Genomic DNA, 22,666 nt, shown 5'->3' with positions numbered 1-22,666 from the left:
TTCTCAGGTCAGAATGTTGGCCAAACCTAGCAGCCCCTTCAGGGGAAGGATGAGATGACCCTAAACATACCACAAAAAAGATGTTGAGATCTTGGAAAAAGTTCAGAGAAGAGCAGCTAAGATGATCAAAGGCCTGGAAATTAAACCATATGAAGAACAGCTGAAAGTTTCGGGTCTGGCTAGTCTAAAGAAAAGAAGAATGACATGACAGCAGTATTCCAGTATTTGAGGGGCTGCTACAAAGAAGAGGGGGGGTCAGATTATTCTACAAAGCACCAGAAGGCAGGACAAGAAACAATGGTTGGAAATTAACTAAAGAGAGAAGCAACTTGGAATTAAGGAGAAACTTCCCTAACAGGGAGGACAATTAACCAGTGGAATAGCTTGCCTTCAGAAATCGTGGGCTCTGCATCACTGGAGGTTTTTAAGAAGAAACTAAATAGTCACTTATCTGAAATACTAGTGGATGGATGGATGGATGGATGGATGGATGGATGGGTGGATGGATGGGTGGGTGGTGGGTGGGTAGGTGGACAAATGGATGGGTGGATGGGTGGATGGATGGATGGATGAATGGATGGGTGGTGGGTGGGTGGGTAGGTGGACAAATGGATGGGTGGATGGATGAATGGATGGGTGGTGGGTGGGTAGGTGGACAAATGGATGGGTGGATGGATGGATGGATGGATGGATGGATGGATGGTGGGTAGGTGGGTAGGTGGGTAGGTAGACAAATGGATGGGTGGATGGATGGGTGGATGAATGGATGGGTGGATGGATGGATGGATGAATGGATGGGTGGATGGATGAATGGATGAATGGATGGGTGGGTGGTGGGTGGGTAGGTGGACAAATGGATGGGTGGGTGGATGGATGGATGGATGGATGGTGGGTGGGTGGGTGGGTAGGTGGACAAATGGATGGGTGGATGGATGGATGAATGGATGGGTGGTGGGTGGGTAGGTGGACAAATGGATGGGTGGATAGATGGGTGGATGGATGGGTAGGTGAATAGATGGATGGATGGTTGGATGGATGGATGGATGGGTGAATGGAGCATTGAAGAGGTATGCCTTACCCACAGTCATGCCATCTGCATAGCGCTTGATGATGTCAAAAGAATCCCGTAAATTTCCTTCAGTTATATCAAATATGATGTCAGCCTCATTGGTCGGGTACGCTGGCGTGATGGCACGAAGGAAAATAATTTCTGAGGAGAGAAAGCATGAGGGTCACCTGAAGACAGCAGCAATGGAAAATAACTGCTGCAAAGACTGGTGTTATCAGTTGCCAATTGGACCAATTTATTTAAAGAAAGTAACAACAGGACAGGAGATTGGCACCACTGGTTTGGGGAAAAAGGCCTTTTCTCCCTGGCTAGAATATTTGCAACTTGATGCAACAAGGAACCCATGATTTCAGAATCTCATTCTGGAACCTAATCAGCAGCCAGGCCCAGATAAGCTAAAAGGAAGGACTATTTTAGGAATCACTTTTTTGTGTCACTAATAGGATGGATGTTCCTTGTAATAACATAGGACTACATATGGTGCCTCTTAGAGATCTAGGACTAGAAAGACTTCCAATCCTAACCAGTGTGTTCAACAGTCTTTTTTTTTTTAATTAACAAACATGTAAAACACACACACACAAAACTTAAGACGTACACCACATTTACACAATACAATACGGAGCTTCCTGTTCTTTCTAATAGCAATTATCAATCGATACCGCTCACCTTATATTATTTCCCCTTCTATTGTATTTCATTTGGATTTCACCATTCTTAACCCTCTTATTTTACTCATAGCTATTATTTTTTGAGTTTTGTTATATTCCTTCATTGATTTTTGTTTCTTTCCTCCATCCACCTATACCATTTATCCCATTATCTGGTAGAATTCTGATTCTTCTTTTCCCTGGATTTCTTTAGTTTGTCCATTTCAGCACAATCCATAACCTTTCTTATTTCATCTTCGCTTGGAGTTAATTTGTTTTTCCATTTCTGGGCAAAGGCAATCCTTGCCGCCGTAATTATATGTAGTATTAAATACTGGATTTCTTTTTTGTATTTCGCAGACATTATTCCTAATAACAAAACTTCAGGTTTCCATTCTATTTTAACCCCTGTTATTGCCTCCAGCCAATTTTTGATCCTTTTCCAAAAAAATTTAGCCTCCTCACAGGTCCACCATAAATGGTAATACGTTCCGTGCCTTATTGGGTAGTAAGGAATCCAAGATACCTAAAATCATCATCACTTCCAACATCATCATCCCACACTAGGTGATGTCCTTCTGGATAACTTTATGGAGCAAGGAAACACTTTACCTTCTGGTCTCGTAAATTCCCGGAAAGTGGGCAGAGAGATAACGGTGTGGGAAATTGTGTGAACAGGGTCTAAGATACAGTTGGCATCACTTGGTCGACAGGATTTAATGCAGCGAATGGTATCTGTCTTCTCATGTCTGACTCTAATGGAAAAAGAAAGACATACAAATTAAGACCAGAAAGAAACGTCTCAGGGTGTCCATGGAGTAGGGTCTAAAGAGTCATCTTAATGGTTGTTGTGATGTGATCAAAACTCTATCTGGTTCTTTATGTGGGTTGCATCTTCATGGCTACCATCTGTTGAGAAACATCTCTTGGACAATCCCAAAAATAATTATTTGTATGGCAAAAATTGAAGATTGTTGATCAGCAGTGAAGATAAGTTTTTGATCTCGCTACGTTATCAACCTATGGAGATGTGCTCCAGACCCTAAACTCTAACTCTTTGGGACATTCACTCATGAAATGAATGTGATCTGAAAAGAGGCCAGGGCTATGATGGCGAACCCATGGCCAGAAGTGGCACGCAGAGCCATCTCTCCCAGCATGCGAGCTGTCGCTCGTTGCTCTTCCAGGTTCTGGCGCACCAACCAGCTGGTGTTCACGCACACGGGAGCACCAAAAACCAGAAGAGCAGCTGCCCGGTGGCTGCTCTTCCATTTTCTGGCACGCATGCGTGTGCGCGATCCAATTTTGGCACTTGGTGAAGAGTTTGAGAAAAGTTCTTATCTGTAGAGGGATCACATTGAAGCTGCTGGGCAGTTTGAGTTAACTTGTCCAGGCTCTTTAGCAGGATTGGAATAACACAAAATTTCAGCCAAAAACTTTGTGAGAATAGGACAGAGTGTAATATTGTCTGGAGTGCATGTATTAATCTAGTAATCTGAGGCAACCTCCAAATTCTTAAGCATCTCCTGATTTCTGCATTCACAATTTTATCCCAGGGGAGATTTTAAAAAAAAACAACTGAAGATTCTGGTTGCACATCTTTTGAGATACAAATTAAACAGGGTCAGGGACAATCTTAATCTTCACCTATCATCTTGATCTCCTATCAAGCCAGCCACCCACAAAATCCTGGACTATGAGCTATCCAAAATCAAGTTATGGAATTCCAATCCAATAATCGTCTTAAGAATTATGCGCAAATTGTCTTTGGGCAAAACTCAAGCCGAGGCGGCAAAATGTGACGCGGTTTATGATGGTTTTTATTTTAAAGTTATATTTTTATTTTGTTTTGGTTTTTTTAATTGATTGATCCCTTGCACTCAGCCATTTGGTAGGGCTGAAGTGCATATTGTGCTTTTAATTATTTTATTAATCTGTGACTACAGGTAGTCCTCAACTGGGACCAAAAATTTCTGTTGCTAAGCAAGAACGGACATTAAGTGAGTGGTGTACAAATTTATGACCTTTTTAAGTCGCAGTTAAGCAAATCGTTGCAGTTGTTAAATGAATCGCCTGGTCATTAAGTGAATCCAGGGCGGGGCTTGACTTTGCTTGTGGGAATCTGGCCGGGAAGGGGACAAGTGGAGACCACGTTACCTTGGGATGCTGCAACTATCACAAATACATGCTGGTTGCCAAGTGCCCAAATTTTGATCACATCGTGGCTGTGGGGATGCAGTGGTGGTCATAAGGGCGAGGACTGGCTATAAGTCACTTCTTTCCATGTGATTGTACTTTGATTGGATGCTAAATTAATGACTGTAATTAATGACTGTAATGACTGTAATTAATGACTGTAATTGACTGTAATTAATGACTGTAATTAATGACTGTAATTAATGACTAATGACTAAATTAATGACTGTAGGTGTTGGTGAAGGACAATCTGTATCGTGTTTAGTCAATCAAAAGGGTTTGCTCTGCCGAGGACCCTCCTCAGCAGGGTTCCACCACAAATGCGCGCACAACAAAAGCGCGCCTGACTAAACCGCGCTGTCTAAAGCGCGGTGACAAAACCGCACAACGAATGAGCGACTAATTAGCCCTAAAGCGCGCCGACAAAAGCGCGCCGACAGAAGTGCGCTGTAACGTAACCCTACACCTAACCCTAAACCTAACCCTAAACCTAAATGTAAATCTTACCTTAAATTAAATTGCGCTGTTGTCGGCGCGCTTTTGACATCGCGGTTTTAGCGCTGCGGTGTTGTTGGCGCGCTTATGACGTTCGTGCTTTTGTCGGGTCACGCCTCAGCAGATGATGTCCATGGAGATTCTCAGTCATCCAGGTCCTGGTTGTCCCAAAGGTGCTTTTTCAAGAGACAAGTGGATTTTCTGGTTTTTCTTTGAAGACATTTCGTTTCTCATCTAAGAAGCTTCCTCAGAGCTGAAGAAGCTTCTTGGATGACAAGTGAAAAATCTTCAAAAAAAAAATCCCAAGAAGTCCAGTTGCCTATTGAAAAAGCACCTTGGGGTTAGCAGCAGATTACAGATTAACAATGTTGGAAGGGAACTTGTAGGTCGTCTAGTCCAACCCCTTGCCCCCAAGCAGGAGACCCTACATCATTTCTGACGGATGGCAGTCCATCTTCTTCTTGAAAGCTTCCAGTGATGAAGCTCCCACAACTTCTGAAGGCAACTTCAGGGTTGATTGCTCTCACCGTCAGAAACTTCCTCCTTATTTCCAGGTTGAATCTCTCCTTGTTCAGTTTCCAGCCATTATTCCTTGTCTGGCCTTCGGGGTTTTGGGGAAATAGCTTGACACCCCCCCTCCTCTCTATGGCAGCCCCTGAAATATTGGATGGCTGCTATCATGCCTCCCCTGGTCCTTCTCTTCACTAGACTAGCCATGCCCAGTTCCTGCAACCGTTCAGTCCCCTCATCATCCTAATCATAATAATCATAAAAGGACCCAAATGGATAAGTTGAACTCTTGTTGTGTTGAGGCTGCCATCTTGGTTTGGAGGGGGGGGGTTGGACCGGGAGATACTACTGGTTGAAAGCGAACCTTGATGGATTTATATGCAGAACTTCCCTAAGTGGAGACAGAAAGTAACCTGCCATAGTAGAAAGCATTAAAGGAAAACACAGATCAGGCTGAATGAAACAAAAGGACAACACAGCATGCAGCACCGCTGTGCCATCCAAACTTTATTAAAAGATGCTTTTAAAAAAAAAAGAAAACAGTAGCAACGGCGCAGGCCCAGGCAAAGTCAGCATGCAAGGGGTCAAAGTTGCGCGGTGACATAGATCCACAGCTCGGCTAGGGAGGTGCTGACCCTTCCGTGGCGGGAGACCTGCATTTGAATCCTCAGGTGGAGGTCTCGGGGCTCCGGGATGGGCCGCTGCAAAGACACGACGCCCCGGTGGCCGTCCACCTTCCTCACCGCGAAAAAGCCGCCCTCGTTCCCGCTCAGGATGGCGAACTGAAGGTGATCCCCGGAAACGACATTGGACGGGCCCATGCGGAAAATGTCAAGGGGGCCCTGGAGGTTGGCGGGGAAAGAGAGGTGGTAGGAAGTGATTCTCAAGGGCAGCTGCTGGCATTCCGTCCTGTCAGGGCAGGGCAGGCGCTCACAACGGCTGCAAGACAAGGGAGGGGAAGGGAGAAGAAGGGGAAGGGGTTAGCAACCGTTCAGCCAGAAGGAGAAAAGCCGCAGGGCGAAGGTGAGTGGGACTCCCACATCCCCGAGGCCTGGAGCAGAGCAGGCAAAGGTCCTAACCCATGCATTTCATGCAGAAGGGGGTAGCTTCAAACTGTGGCTTAAGAGCAGCCCAATCAACCATGCAGGCAAATGTCCCCGAGCACCTGGCTAGTCCTGAAAATCGTCGAGCATGCTCAGTTCGTCTGACCTGGGAAGCTAACCAGGGGTGATGCTGGGCTGGGAAGAGTCCCAGAGCAGAAAATTCAGTTGGCAAGTTGCAAAAAAAAAAAAAAAGTCCCACAGAAAATCAGGGCAAGAAAACTCCACCAATGTGTCCATCATGACATCTGGAATTGAGCTCACTTTAAAGAGATGCTTAACCTTTAGGCCCAACTTCAAGCTTAGCTGGTTTCATTGTGGCTAGCAAATGAACAGGAGACCATCAGGAATGTAGACTTTTGTCCTTTAGGATAAAAGTACTCAAAGAACTTTTAAGCTGCGTGGACTTTAACTTGCGGGCTGGGGAATTCTAGGAGTTGGAAGTCCACACAGTTTAAAGTTCTTGAGTTCGAGAAACTGCTCTCTGCAGGATCTCCTGGGGTATACTGCTCCAAGCCTATGTTCAGGTTTGGGCTGCTATGGGTTCGCCCGGGATCAGGAGAACCCGTAGCTAATATTATGGCCAGCTGGGAGAACCTCCAAATCCCACCCCTGGCTGGCCCCGCCCACCCCACCCCTTCCCTCCCAGGAGTCTCCACATGGCCCAATTTGTATGCGAGGCAAGTGCATGGCCTGTGCGGGGGCTTAGGGAGAGGGAAAAACTGGCCTCCTGAAAGTTCCGGAAGACCAGAAATGGGCCGGAATGTGTGTTCTGTTAAGATACATCCTGTTGTGCCTTAAAATGGCTTCTACTGTACTGCTGTAAAATGGCTTCTACTGTGCAGTGCAGTGGAGTTGCCATGGTAACAGCTTCACAGTACTCTACAAGGGGGGCTCCTTCTGGTAATGGGGAAAATCCAACATTAGAAATTATGTTTGGTCCGGACATTTTCCCCCTATAAATAAATACCTGGGCAACGCCGAGTTATCGGCTAGTTTATAAAATCTAGGGATGGAACTGTTTTTCTGGTGACCATCTCAAGCTAATTTGTAAAGAAGTACAAAAATTCAAACAGAGACTTTCTTGCATTCCTCACACCCCAAGCACAGGATCTTAGAATCTAAGAAAAAAAGTTTTACAAAGAACAAAAACTGCTCTTTTTGAAAGAGATGGCTAGACCCAGAGATGCTGGTGGCAACCAATTGTTTTATAACATCTCGATCGGACTGTTAGCTACTCCTCAACAGGCATCAGAATGAGAATATTTCACTGCCCAGAATCACTTGCAATTTCCGCAGGCTTTGGAGAGCAAAAGTCATGAGTCTCCCCTTCCTATTGCTACCAGCAATTGGTATTAAAAGCTTTTGCTCCAATTGGGGTCAAAATCTGCATCACCATGAGTGAATGCATGCATGGGGGAAAGGGGCAGGGCTTTGAGGCCAACACCATACCCACCATTCTCTCTGTGGACATCTCCAAAAAGAAGACGGCATCCATCATCCTCTTTTAACAACCCCATAATCCCTTTCAGGATGGAGTCTGGGCAACTGAATGGAGCTGAGGTTTTTTTTTAATAACTGGATGCCCTTCCTGTCGCCAACATAGAGTTTTGTTCAGCAAATATATTCTCAGTATGCCCAGAGAGAGAAATATCTGCCTCTAACCAGGATCGAACTCACAGCATACATGGGGAACCTTAAACTCAACCCTGGAGCCTAGCAAACAGAACCATTCCATTATGGAAGCTGTCCACTTTGGTGGTTCTCCAGGCCACACAACCACAGAGGAAATCCAACGGTTTGAATGAGCAAAAGTTGGAGCACATTTCCAAAAGCACCTTTATGTAGCTACTTTCAGGACTCAGCAATTAAATTACCCAACCACCAAGCTCAAAAAACAAGTACTCATGGGTGGAAATTTTGATTATTTTAGTTGAAAGTAGTGATCCCCACCCACCCGCAAGAATCAGTATCCTTGGTTTTCTGTTGAGCCTCAGAAGCTATAAAATATCTATTCTGTTATTAAGATTTTGTTAAGAACAAAGACATTAAAAATGTTTTTTAAAAAGGCAGTTAAAAAGTAGATTTTGCATTCACATAGATACACAAAATAAAAACTGAAGGAGAATCTTTATACCTCCAGGATTTGATAGAATATTTTATCCTGTACTGGAACTTATTTGTGGAATGTTTCATAAACTGGGTGTTGAAATACTGAAATGTTGTAGTGAGGAGTTGAAATATAAATGAGACCCAAAACACCTGTGTATTGAAACACCTGTGTGTTTCACATAAATCTCACACTCATTTCTGAACCAAACAAATTCCTGGATAAAAAGCCACTAGCTACATAAAAACAATACACATAAACATATAAGCTATCATTCTTCTAGGGGGTTAAGAAGGAAATGTTATTTTAAAGGATGTGTTTTGCCTTATGCGAACATCATTATATTGCTAGCATGAGCTGTTATTAGCTTGCAAATTACCTTTGTTTGTAATAAAATTTATAAAATAGAAGATGGCATCACTTCCAGTGGATATAAAGAGGCACATATATATCTGTGATAAATCTACCAGCAGATTTACTACTACTTTTGAATGATAATCAAATAAATGAGATTGGCCTCTATGCCAAAACAAAAGACATTTTTTCCCAAATATTCCCTTTATGATTTGTTACTGAAGGCAGTGCAAAAGGTGAGTGATGTACTTTTTCCTTCTTTTTTACACTAAACCCCCAATATTTTCACCCATGCATTAAGGACTTCTAATCCACCGCACCGCAAAACTGTTGCTTCTGCAATGAAAGGTGAGGAAGATTGAGCAAAGGTGAATATACGTGTCCCAGGATAATGTTACAGAATCCAGTCTGAGTTGGTCACCAGGGCCAGAGGTTTTGTCTTCCCAGTTTTTGGACTCATACTGGAGCCCATCCTCACGGACCTTCTCTCTGTGCTTTGGGCTGTTCTGTGTGTGATATTTATATGGTGGCTGTTGTGTGTAGATTTTTAGATATAGATTGGGGTGTTGATGGCTGGCTATCAATTGCCAGGAATCAAGACCAACTTTCTTTCACACACATGAGCCTTGGTGGCCCAGTGGCCAGAGTGCAGTACTGCAGGCTACTTCTGCTGACAGCCGGCTGCCTGCAATTTGGCCATTCAAATCTCACCAGGCTCAAGGTTGACTCAGCCTTCCATCCTTCCGAGGTGGGTCAAATGAGGACCCAGATTGTTGGGGTGGACAATACGCTGACTCTGTAAACCGCTTAGAGAGGGCTGGAAAGCGGTATATAAGTCTTAGTGCTATTGCTACAAATCTAACCAGTGTAGTTTGACTTTAGGAAAGTTAATCTACACTGTTTTCCCAAAAATAAGACCTCCCCAGATAATTCAAATCAGGCTTTTGAGCACATGCGCTAAAATAAGCCCTTCCCCTGAAAATAAGCCCTCCCCAAAAATATTGCAATACAGCACCAGTCATGGGGTGACCATGCTCACCACCTCCTTTACCTCAGAAATAATAACACCTCCCCAAAAATAAGGCCAAGTGCTTATTTCCAGGGTCAAAATAAAATAAGACCCTCTCTTATTTTGGGGGAAACACGGTAATTTGGTTCAGGGCTGAATGGGAGACCACCAGAAATCCCAAGACTATAGGACACAGTAGGAAATAAAAAATGTATCCTCTGAAGAAGGTCCTCGTGGTGACAAAGACATCTTCATGGACAAATTTGACTTAAGGAAGAGTTTTATCTTTTTGGTTTATTTATATCAATCCTCTCAATAGCCTCTTCTTTCCTTGTTCCAAATTCCCAAATAGCCATAATTCCTAATGTAGCTCTTAACTATCTGTTTGGGAGCAGGATGGTAAAAGTAGGGGGGGGGGGCTTCAGGATAAGCCTGCTGAACCATCCCCATCACAGAATTCCTGGCTAGCTGGAGAATTATGGGAATTGAACTCCACACATCTTAAAGCTGCCAAAGGTAAGAAACACTTCAACTTAGTTCCTATCATCTTTCAGTTCTATGATCTAGGATGACCATCACAATCTAAATATAGAGCCGAGGCGCAGTGGTTAGAGTGCAGTATTGCAGGTTATTTCTGCTGGCTGCTAGCTGCCTATAATTTGGAAGATCAAATCTCACCAGGCTCCAAGTGGGTAAAATGAGGATCAAGATTGTTGGAGGCAATATGCTGACTCTGTAAACCGCTTAGAGAGGGCTGTAAAGCTCTTTAAAGCAGTATATGTCTAAATGCTATTGCTATTGCTAAATTTCAGCATCCAGTCTTAAGTTGAGCAAACAGGTAAAGAATGAAAGAAGGCCACTTGGGCAGGCAGTTTCTTGGTCAACTTTGGTGATGCCACCATCCTCAAACTACTGAAGGGAATTCAGAGGGGGCACTTACTTATCTCCAGATTTGCGGTAATTCTCCGGGCACTCCAGAGAAAGGCAGCGAAATCCTCCCTGAATATTAAAGCAGGTCTGGTTGTGTGAACAGGAATGCGTTTCAGTGAGACATTCATCAATATCTAGGAAAGGGAAGAAAGAGACAGAGAGCAGGAAAGAGAAATTAACTGGAGTGCTCCACGAAGAAATTGTTGATATTACAGCAGCAAACTGTGATTAGGGGATCCATTTACATTCATGATCACAGGATTGAAGATTCTTCTGTGTAAAAACTCTCCCATCCCCACTGACTGGCGGGGCTGAGGGACCAATTTAAAGGAAATGAACTTTAATATAAACAGCTTGGCAGGTCTATGTTACCGTCGAACAGAACTATTTGAGCTGCTTTTTCATACCTGTTTCTTTCTTTTTTATTATTATTATTATTATATGGTTAATCTTTGGTGAGATTCACAGCCTTTGGGGCTGGTTGGTAGCTCAACAGCTTGAGTCCTAACCAAGGACCTAGGAACTGTTAAGGTAACGTCGGAGGATATAAGTTGTTCCAAGTAGGGTGGTTTTTTGTAGAATCAGAATGTCCAAGTCACGTAAATTTGGAATTTCCAAATAGCGAGGTAGCCCTCTAGGTATTTTATAAAAATGTCAAATCAATGCGTGAACAGTGTGGGACCTGGGCACTGTACATTCCAATACAAACAAAACTGATCAGATTAAATATTATTATTACATTCAGTCAGCATTTTTAATTTTTAACTTTTCTGGCTGAATTGAGTTCTAGAACGATTTGCGAGGTATGCCTTGGGCTATCTCCTTAGGGAAACTTCGGATCTGGAAAATAAGTGTTTTTCAGCTTTACTGACCAAAGGACCATGAATACGTCTTTGTTTTTAAAATTTGAGCTCCCTCTCTCTCTCTCTCTCTCTCTCTCTCAGAATTCAGGTTTTTTTCTGGTTGAACTAAGTTCTAGCACGATTTGCAAGCTTTTTCCTTAGCAGAGGAAAGCAGAGGGCGCTATGGCACAGAATCCTTTCTACCGATGGAACAAGAGAGATGTGTGGCAATCCCTGGCATTTTAGCAACCAACAAAAAAGCAAGTGGTAACCCCTTTGGATTATATATAAACATTAATAATAATAATAATAAAAGAATTAAGTTAGATTTAGTTAAGTCTTTATTACTAGTGGGGAAATGATATGATGCAGGATATAGTCAAATAAAGGAGGGATAATTATAATAATGTATATATATATATTTATGGGTACAATATAAGGAAATGAGATGTGAATTGTAAACAGTGATTTGGATAGAAGGATAGAAAACTTTCTCATTAAATATTATGGATGTTTAGCTAGAATAGGACAGAAGGATTTAGTGTCATGGGAGGATTTTAGAAATAGTAAATGTAATGCCAGTATGAGGTTATGTATTAAATCTTGGTATATTTTATGATGAAGGATGTTTAAACAACTATAGTCAAATGAAAAATGGAGGCAGGATGACGGTAACATGTATAAATATCTGAGCTAAAATACTTGAGTTAATATGAATTATGCTTGATGACTGTGGAAGAGATGCACGAAAGTCTTTTGTAACCAACTGATACACTTTCTACAGTATGTAAAAAAGGAAGGTGTTGTGTTTGTTTTAAAAATTAAAAAAAAACTTTAATAAAAAGAGCAAGTGGTGTTTCTTAGTGCCCCAGAAAGGGGGTGAGGGTGGAGAAAAGGGTTCCACCACAAAACCGCGGTAGACTAAAGCGCGCTCGACAAAAGCGCGTACGTGACGTCATCACAGCGCGACGAAAACATCGCGCTGTGAGCGGTAAATTTAAAACTAAAGCGAAAACCTTACCCTAACCCCCCCAAACCTAACCCTAAACCTAACCCTAAACCTAATCCTTAACCTAACCCTAAACCTAACCCTAAACCTAACCCTTAACGTAACGCTAAACCTAACCCTAAACCTAACCCTTAACGTAACGCTAAACCTAACCCTAACGCTTAACGTAACCATAAACCTAACCCTAACCCTTAACCTAACCCTAACCCTAACCCTAACCTTTATGTGAATCGGCTTGCTTTAATTTTATTTTAATTTCAATTTAATTTATTTTTAATTTTTTTCGTCGCGCTGCTGATGACATCAGGTACGCGCTTTCGTCGAGCGTGCTTTTGTCTACCACGGTTTTGACGGGTCACGGGAGAAAAGTGCAGGGAAACCCCCCTCCCCCATCTTTTGCAAAGGATGCTAGAAAAAGCATCTTGACTCGGTTACACTGCAGTATCAAAACAACCTTATGAGCTGTTTCCGAGACTCACCCTGGCAGTTCCGTGCATTGGGAGCCAGCTTGTAACCCGAAGGGGGGCAGGTGCACTGAAAACTCCCTGCCACGTTGATGCACCGGTAAGCACAGATGTGTCCCCCCGTTGGTAAAGCACATTCATCAATATCTGAAAATCAAAAATAGAAAGAAGTCTTAATGGCATAGCCTAATGGTGGGTTTTAAGCCACCCGGTACTACAGGCCTCGACACCCTGAATAAATAACCCAAGGCCCTTTTCTCCAATCTGGTATCCTTCAATCCTTTTGAATCACAGTTCCAAAATTCTATTCACCAGGTTAGGGAGAAAGCAGGTACCAGGAACACAGAACCACTTTGGGTGAAATCCAGCCTGGGAATCTCTAAATATCCTATTCCGCCCAATTCCAATGCCCTCAGGTTGAGTTTAAACAACATAACACTTAAGGGATGGGTAGCCATAGCATTTGTATATATTTGCTTATCTATTTCGTGGTTTGGTATAGTATGTGAATCTATCACCTTCCCTTAGTGCTATTAGAATTTCCACTTTTTCTTGTGTTCCCCAATAGAATAGAATAGAATAGAATAGAATAGAATAGAATTCAGAACAGAATAGAATTCTTTATTGGCTGTGTGATTGGACACACAAGGAATTTGACTCAGTGCATATGCTCTCAGTGTACATAAAAGAAAAAAATAATTCGTTACAAATCATAAGGTACAACACTTAATGATAGTCATAGGGTACAAATAAGCAATCAATCATACTAGGAAACAATCAATATAAATCGTAAGGATACAAGCAACAAAGTTGCAGTCCTACAGTCATAAGTGGGAGGAGATGAGTGATAGGAACGATGAGAAGATTAATAGTAATAGTAATGCAGACTTAGTAAATAGTTTGACAGTGTTGAGGGAATTATTTGTTTAGCAGAGTAATGCCGTTCGGGGGAAAACTGTCCTTGTGTCTAGTTGTTCTGGTGTGCAGTGCTCTATAGCATCATTTTGAGGGTAGGAGTTGAAATAATTTATGTCCAGGATGTAAATATTTTCACAGCCCACTTTTTGACTCGTGCAGTGAACAGGTCCTTAATGGAAGGCAGGTTGTAAGTAATTGTTTTTTCTGCAGATTTAATTATCCTCTGAAATCTGTGTCTGTCTTGTTGGGTTGCAGAACCAAACCAGACAGTTATAGAGACTCAATCATTCCTCTGTAGAACAGAATCAGCAGCTCCTTGGGCAGTTTGAGCTACCTGGGTTGGCGCAGAAAGAACATTCTTTGTTGCGCTTTTTTGATGATGTTTTTGATGTTAGGTGTCCATTTTAGGTCTTGAGATATGATAGAACCTAGAAATTTGAAGGCCTCTATTGTTAATACTGTGTTGCCTAGTATTGTAAGAGGTGATAGTATGGGAGGGTTTCTTCTAAAGCCTAACATCTCTGTAGAACTGAATAAACAGCTCCTTGGACAGTGTGAGCTTTCTGAGTTTTTGTGTTCCTCGGCAAAAAATGTTTATACAGATGTCTTAATCTAAACGGTACAGGGTGTATTTTGTGCTGTTCATACTGTTTCTTACACTTCATTTAAAGAACACAAAGCTTTGTACACTTCCATACCTAGGAAAACTGGCCCAACTTAATGGGCTGGTTTGCAATATATACCATTTCTGATTTTACTGTTATATTTTTGGTTATAATTCACACCTCCGATTGTTCTATACACCTGTTATATCAGTGTTTTTGAAACGTTGGCAACTTTAAAATGTGTGGACTTCACCTCCCAGAATTTCCCAGGGTGCCTTGCTGGCTGGGGATTTCTGGGAGTTGAAGTCCACACATCTTCAGGAACACTGCATGAATGGAATTTAAAGTTCAAATAGAGCCCACTGTAAATTTCTGAATGGGACTGGAATATCTATTGTTTCTCCAGGTGATCAATAAAGCTATACCAACCTGCGTCGTTGGCCAGTGATACGTACACTTTGTGTAAATAAATGCTAAGGACAAGATTGTGTCCCTGGGTGGAACTGTGCATGAAATTCCATTTCCATGCACATTTTCCTGAGGGACCACGAGTTCTTAAGAGAGCAGTTGCTAATCACAATCACCCCATCGAGCCAGGCAGGATGATGGTCTGAAATCACTGTCTAAACCTCGACATGAAAGGGGAAGGGGATGATGGCCACTCACCTTCACACGTGACCCCGTCTACGTCACTGAGCTGGTAGCCGCGACGGCAATAGCACTGGTAGGAGCCATAGACATTGGCACACTCTTGGCTGCAGGGGCTGTTTTCACACTCATTTATGTCTGAAACCCACAAATATGTATCAAAAATACGAAAGAAGATTCCCTCCATTCATTCCCTGCTTTGCTTCAAGGGCTGCCCTCACATCCTGTTGATTGTATCTGTTGGGAGTATACTTTGTTCATTGAATTGTGTTTGGACAAATACCTACTATCACTGCTTGTGAAGCTATTATTAGTAGTAAAGCTATTTGTTTTTACTAGCAGTGTCTGAGACTCTATTCGTGTGTTTCTTCTACTAGCAACGTTCCTTCTCTCTAGCTGTACATTACGCTGCACAACTTTCTGTCTCCCAACGGAGATACCCCTAACAGTATCCATGCAGGAACCTTGCGAATATTGGTTTGAATCTAGTTTGGTTCTCATCTGAGCGTCCAATTTCTAGTACGTTTAAAATCCTATAGCCTCTTTTTGATGGGTTAACTCTCTTAAACCACTTTATAAAGCCTTGGTAAGGCCGCACTTGGAATTCTGCATCCAGTTTTGGTCGCCACGATATAAAAAAGATGTTGAGACTCTAGAAAGAGTGCAGGGAAGAGCAACAAAGATGATTAGGGGACTGGAGGCTGAAACATATGAAGAACGGTGGCAGGAACTGGGTATATCTAGTTTAATGAAAAGAAGGACTAGAGGAGACATGATAGCAACGTTCTGATATATCAGGGGCTGCATCAACAGATGAGGGAGTCAAGCTATTCTCCAAAGCACCTGAGATTAGGACAAGAAGCAGTGGATGGAAACTAATCAAGGAGAGAAGCAACCTAGAACTAAGGAGAAATTTCCTGACAGTCAGAACAATTAATCAGTGGAACAACTTGCCTCCAGAAGTTGTGAATGCTCCAACACTGGAAGTTTTGAAGAAGATGTTGGATATCCATTTGTGTGAAGTGGTGTAGGGTTTCCTGCCTAAGCAGGGGGTTGGATTAGAAGACCTTCAAGGTCCCTTCCAACTTTGTTATTCTATTCTATTCTAAACCCTAAAATTGGGAGGGGGCCTAATTCCCTGGAGTCCAATGAAAGGCAAGTCTCTGTTGAACACATCCACTGAGGGGGTGTCCATCACAATTGTTGACAGATGTAGGGCTTTTTCCCCCCTGATACATAATCAGAACCTGCCACTCTATAACTCAAATGTCCATTAATGGTAGTCCTTGGCTTAAAAACAGTTGCCTGGTGACTTATTCAAAGTTATGCCGAACTTTCCAAAAGGTGCCTGGATTCAAAGTTGTGATGTCTGGACTACCACCACCACTATCCCAGTCACATGATCAAATTTGGGGTAGATGGCCTTTTGCAGCATCCCACAGTCATGTGAACATGATTTACATTTTTTTTTGCCATAAAGTGGCATTTACTCCCAGTTTCTGGCAAGAAATGCCCCTAGAAAACCGTGAGTTTGTTTAATGACTGCCACAGGTGTGGCTATGCAGGCATCCCTATCAGTTATCGGAAGAAGCGTTTCATGTCCTGTCTCAGTTGCCCTCTCTCTAGACTAAACCCAACTTTTTCAGCCACTCTTCATACAATATGTTTTAAGCTCCCCAAGTCTTCTTTCTCATCCTGCCCTTCACCTCTGTTGTGGCCCACCAGCAGCCAGCAAAGCTGGCAGCAGATTCGGACAGTGAGGAGGTTGGGGAGATACATGGGCCAGTCCTGGAGTCAGAGGGGGGAGGCTCTGATGAGTGCTCTGTGTCGGAGGCAGAGAGGGGGACAGGGCCATCTGACAGTTATCAGCTGCCTTCACAGTCAGACATCAGACAGACAAACAAACAGCTGGAGCCTGTTCCCAGTGTGTGCATGAGCAGAGTTGCCAGACGAAGGGAACAGCTAAGGAACAAGGGTCGACCTGGGAGTAAGGCCACATGCGGACGGTGAATGGCCCCTCCCATACCGAATAAAAGAGGAGCGAAAGGGGAGTGGAGTTTGCAGGAGACAATTAGTTCATTCCTGCATTCTTGTCAAATATTGCGGCGTCTGAAATATATCGGCCTGGTCACTCTCCAAAGGTCGGCAATTGTGAACTATCTTAAAAGACTGTGGGACTTTGCTGGAGAGGAATTCACTGTAAATGAAATAAAAGGGGTTTTATTGGGATGAGGATTCAGCTTCGTGCTGCTGGGGAAGCCTAGATCAGAACAATCTCTCCCAATTTTTCTGAATCCATTGGAACGTTTGGTGCACAGATAAGACACATCATTCAAGGTGGGGGTCTAACCAAAGGAGAATCAAGTTGAATGGCTCTTCCTGAAATTCAGAAATGTTTCTTCTACTCCTACAGCTTAAAAGTGTATTGGCCTTCTCTGTAGCTGCGTAACACAACTGGCGCATGTAGCTAAATGCGTTCTCTCTCTCCCCCCACCTTTCTCTCTCTCTCTCATTGATTCATAGCACCTTACCTTCACAAGATCTCCCGTCAGATGACAGTTTGAATCCCCTTGTACAGCTACAATAATAGGACCCAGCAGTATTTTCACACTTATGAGCACAGAGGCGACCAGGGTATCGGCGACATTCATTAATATCTGGGGAGATGAATTGTCAAAGTAGATATTGAGTAGAATTGCAGAGAAGAGCAACAAAGATGATTAGGGGACTGGAGGCTAAAACATATGAAGAACGGTTGCAGAAACTGGGTATGTCTAGTTTACTGAAAAGGACTAGGGGAGACATCATAGCAGTCTTCCAATATCTCAATGGCTGCCAGAAAGAAGAGGGAGTCAAGCTATTCTCCAAAGCACCTGAGGACAGAACAAGAAGCAATGGGTGGAAACTAATCAAGGAGAGAAGCAACCTAGAACTGAGGAGAGATTTCCTGACAGTTAAAACAATTAATCAGTGGAACAACTTGCCTCCAGAAGTTATGAATGCCCCAACACTGGAAGTCTTTAAGAAGATGTTGGATAGCCATTTGTCTGAAATGGTATAGGGTTTCCTGCCTAGACAGGGGGTTGGACTAAAAGACCTCCAAGGTCCCTTCCAACTCTTCTATTGTATTCTTGTATATATTCATGAACTGGAATAGGGCTTACTAACAAGGTCAGCCAATGGGAGCTGAAACACTTTGGAGCCTGGGTGTGGCTTAGCTCTGTAGCTCTGAGTCTGTGCAAAAGCTAAGAACTAGTCAACTGGTCTGCTCCACTGAAAATTAAATCTATCTCTACTCTCTATCAAGTTGGAAGAACCACTCTTGGTATTGTATATATGTCTCACTTATATTATATATAAAGATAAGTTAATGAATCCTACTGCATCAGTTACTTGTGTGTGTTTTCTGGATTTGATTTCTGCAACAAACTCTGACATGAATAAGTCATGGTCAACTTTCTTGTGCCTACGTAGCAAAATTGGGTGTCCTCAAAAATAATGTATCCATCTCATCTGAACCATCATGTTACACTGACGTAACTCCCACTTAAATGCAATGTGCACTCTTCAAAGGGCAGCAAGATATCGGCCCCACAAATATGAAAATAATATGGGATCATTCTGAAAAAGAAGCTTTTTTGGAGGGAGGGACAAGAGGTGGTTATAACAGAGCAAACAAATATGGCTCCTTGTCTATTTTCCAGCCAATTGTCATAGGGACAAACAAGACACTCACAATAAGATGTTATCTCCAGACAAATGCATGTAACCTGATCCCTACCATGTCCCAAGACAAAAACAACCCTACCGGTTGGTCCAACATCTTGAAACACAACCACTGGATACAGCAAAGTTGACAACCAAATACCCATTGATGGGTTTTCTGCCCAGTTGGTTTTTTTTCCCCTATGCTCGATGAAACTCACAGGTAACCCCTGGCTCTTACCTGTACAAGTTTTGCTGATCCCATCAAAATGGTAGCCCAGCTGGCACTGACAACGATAGCTCCCAGGTGAGTTGATGCAGGTGTGACCCTCCCCGCAAGGTTGGGGGGACCCTGAACACTCGTCTACATCTTGGGGAAGGGAAAAAAAGGTTTGAGAAGTCATGGGAGAGGAAGGTCATCAAGCAATATATACAAATTTGGATGATGATGATGATGGCAATGATACGAAGAAAAGCAAAACCAACTGGGAGGGAGGGAAACCAAGTCAATTCTGCATGGCCTTCAGAGTTTTCATTCTTTCCAGCTCAGTGGAAAGCTAGAAAGGAAGTATAGATAGTCCTCTGCTTACAACAGTTTATTTAGTGACTATTCGAAGTTACAACAGCCATGAAAAAAGCGACTTATCGTTTTTTAACACTTACAATCATTGTGACATCCCCAATTAGAGCATGTCTAATTTTTCAATTAGGGAAGAAAAAGGGACGCGGTAGCGCAGTGGCTAAGACACTGAGCTTGTCGATGAGAAAGGTCAGCAGTCTGGCGGTTCGAATCCTTAGCGCCGCGTAACGGAGTGAGTTCCCGTTACTTGTCCCAGCTTCTGCCAACCCAGCAGTTCGAAAGCATGTAAAAAATGCAAGTAGAAAAATAGGAACCACTTTTGGTGGGAAGGTAACAGCGTTCCGTGCGTCTTCGGCGTTTAGTCATGCCAGCCACATGACCACAGAGACGTCTTTGAACAGCGCTGGCTCTTCGGCTTTGAAACAGAGATGAGCACCACCCCCTAGAGTCGGGAACGACTAGCACATATGTGGAAGAGGAACCTTTACCTACTTTTTCAATTTTCAATTTGCAAACATTAGGGGTGTTCAAAAGTTGTAACATGTCTTAAGGATGGTAAAGATATTTGGTTATTTTAATATAACTTAGATGTGCTTGGTAAGTAACTAGATAAATATCATAACTTTTTAACATTGTATTCGATTCATTTGGTCACATGATCAAAATTGAGATGCTTGGCACTTGACTCAAATTTATGACGGTTGCAATACCCAGGGACCTTCTGCCAAGCAAAGTCAATTGGGAAGCCAGATTCACTTAACAACCATGTTACTAAATGAACAACTGCAGGGATCCACTTAACAACTGTGAATATACTTTCTAGTACCCCTAGAAGAAAGCCATGTGAGAGGTACTAGAAAGAACCTGGTAACACCTTTTTAAGAGTAACATATTTACAAACATTTGCAAATTTACAAAGCCCTATGCCAGGGCAGGTTGCAGGAGGTACACCCCGGTACCGGAGCCTGCCCAGAGCACCAGATACCATTTTGGTACCGTGCTCCAGAGGGCCCATCCACGCTCCTTACCTGTCTTTAAACTCTTCGGCGCTTCCGTGCATGGCACGTATGGTGCCTGCGCGATGCTCCGCTGAGCAGCTGGATGGTAAGACACGTGCGCGCACACCACACGCATTCATGTGGAGGACGCCGGGCCCTGTTGCAACCATACTGGTTGCAACAGGATCCAGAACCCACTACTGCCCTATGCCCATGATGGTGAACCTATGGCACGGGTGCCTCTCTGTGGCCATGCATGCCATCGCCAGATGCTCTTCTGGCTTCTGATGTGCACGCTGGTCTTCGCGGGTGCCAAAGCGCTGGAAAAACGGCCTGAATACGGGCCGTTTCCAGGCCATTTCCAGGTCAAAAAACACCCTGAAACAGCCCTGAAAACAGCCTGAAAAATGGCCTGAAAATGGCCCCCAAGATGACCTGAATACTGTGCCAAAAACGGCCGAAAAACAGGCATGCACACGCCGGCCAACTGGTCTTCCGGCACATATACACGCATTTCGGTTTGGGCACTAGGTGCCGAAAAATTTCGCCGTCACTGCCCTATGCCTTAAAACATTTTTTTAAATCTTGAAAAGTGCTCTTTTTAATTTGTGGGTCTCTTTTTTTAATACTCACAGAATTGAATTTAGAGCTCATCATCCCAGTGCCATTATTTACATGCGAGGGAGATGAAAAAGATTTAATTTTTAAATTAATACTCTTATCTTTTATTCCAGCAGAATGATTAAACTGGTTGTAGAATGAATAGAAATGAAGCAGAATTCTAAATAGAAAGTACTGGTAAATAGAAATACCTAAAGTGCTCACCCTACGGTGTACATTACCGTCAGTAATGAAGAATTCAATCCAGCCCAACAGAGAAGCTGATTTAAAGTATGAATATTGAATATTGATTTGTTTTCACTTAGAAAGCAACGGAGGTCAAGATAAAGGAATTCTTAACCCCCTTTTCCAGGAAAATCATGCAGCTTCAGCAAAGATATGAAAAAAGGAGCATCACCAAAAAATTGGCAATATAATCTTAAGACAGCTGTTTGTATTTTGGCCACGGAATGTGGAACAATGTGAGTAGGAAAACAAACAGGTGGGTTAAAAAAATCACATGCTATACTGCAAGTTCGGGAAAATTTCTGCTGACATGGAAAATATTCACTTGTCTGTGAGCTGAGTTTCTTAAATTAAAGCCAGCCGAGAATTTGGGGTTTGGTGAGAAGCTATAAAAAGCAGGAACGCTTCTACAATTAGGCTTTTTGCCTCCTTGGGGAAACTAATCTTGTGAGTCCACAACTCAAATATTACAACCACTTCCTGGATTCTTAAAAAGAAAAAAAACCTTGGAGGTTTTAGATCATTTCTATCTTGAGATGGAATGTTTTGGAGCTCACCAGAGAAACAGAAGGAAAATTGACTTAATGGGAACATATTAAAGCTTCGAGGAATGCAAAGGTAAGAATGCCATTGTGCAATGCATAATTCATATGAGACTCTGTAATGAAATTACAGTGGTTCAGAATCCATTCTTTTTCTAGGTTTTCATTAGCTCCAAACATCCCAAGGGAGACGCGCCTTCCCTGTCAGATGGTCCCAGTTCCAAATCCTCCTTCTCTTCCTCCTCCTCTGAACCAAGCTCCGATGGGGCCAAACTCTGAAGCATAGTAGGGGCCACAAGCAAGACCTCTCATTCCCAATCAAAACCAACTGGTGCCTACCCCATAGGAAAGAGAAGAACCAGCCCAATACTGTGCCCCTCACCCCCAACCCATGGAGACAATTCAGAAGAATGCCATGGTTGATGATATCGAAGGATATGAAGAAGTCAAGGAGAGCAAGGAAAGATGCTTTATCTATCAACTCGCAAAGCATCCCTGGCCTGCTCTCGAGTTGCCATAGGCAAGGGGGATGGGAAACTGATGAAGCAGCATGGCACAAACAGAAGCACATTCCAGACATATCTTTCTCAAGGCTGTCTCCCAGGTTACCCACAGCTGCCGGAGGGGAGTCATCTCTACAACCTGCGAAATTGCTCCATTGGCGAATGTGATTTATGACAGACCCTGGGGGGAGGGGGGAAACAGGGTCATAATTGGGCCATAAATTACGTGGGGTCAGAGTTGGCTTCACTTGGGTACATGCAGACATGACGCTCCAAATAAATAACGATGTCTTTTGAAGCTTGGCTCGATGCTCATGATTTAATCAGGGCATCTGTTGGAACCATGACATTATCTCTGTTTTGCTCCCACTACTTGCAATGCCTTATTTGTCCCATACCCAGGCCTGACATCTGTTTGAAAGGAGTCCAAATTTCATCGAGAGACCCCTGAAGCTGCCATGCAGCCATCTCCTCCAAAATCTTCCTGTCAGACACCAACAACCAGACCCATACATGCAGAGTTCAAGCTAACTATGTCATTATGTTGTGCTTATAATACAGGAATCTCCCCGGTCTCTCAGCC

General features: G+C 43.1%; 1 protein-coding gene across 2 annotated transcripts in view; it reads right to left on the bottom strand.

Annotated features, from left to right (window-relative positions):
• FBLN1 (fibulin 1) overlaps positions 1 to 22,666 on the bottom strand; it is a 61,335-nt gene that overhangs the window by 6,018 nt on the left and 32,651 nt on the right. Inside the window, exons 10-16 of one of the 2 annotated variants that reach the window (XM_032220624.1) lie at positions 18,856 to 18,984; positions 17,441 to 17,566; positions 14,928 to 15,047; positions 12,754 to 12,885; positions 10,434 to 10,557; positions 2,332 to 2,474; positions 1,079 to 1,210 (exon numbers count right to left, since the gene is read on the bottom strand). In XM_032220624.1, coding sequence (XP_032076515.1) covers positions 1,079 to 1,210; positions 2,332 to 2,474; positions 10,434 to 10,557; positions 12,754 to 12,885; positions 14,928 to 15,047; positions 17,441 to 17,566; positions 18,856 to 18,984 — 906 coding nt within the window. Of the gene's footprint in view, positions 1 to 1,078; positions 1,211 to 2,331; positions 2,475 to 5,453; positions 5,860 to 10,433; positions 10,558 to 12,753; positions 12,886 to 14,927; positions 15,048 to 17,440; positions 17,567 to 18,855; positions 18,985 to 22,666 lie in introns of those variants that run through there. The other variant, XM_032220625.1, reaches the window with a different exon arrangement.

The sequence above is a fragment of the Thamnophis elegans genome, chromosome 7, assembly GCF_009769535.1.
Source record: "Thamnophis elegans isolate rThaEle1 chromosome 7, rThaEle1.pri, whole genome shotgun sequence".
Lineage (NCBI taxonomy): Eukaryota > Metazoa > Chordata > Lepidosauria > Squamata > Colubridae > Thamnophis > Thamnophis elegans.
This window is presented reverse-complemented; position numbering and strand designations above follow the sequence as displayed.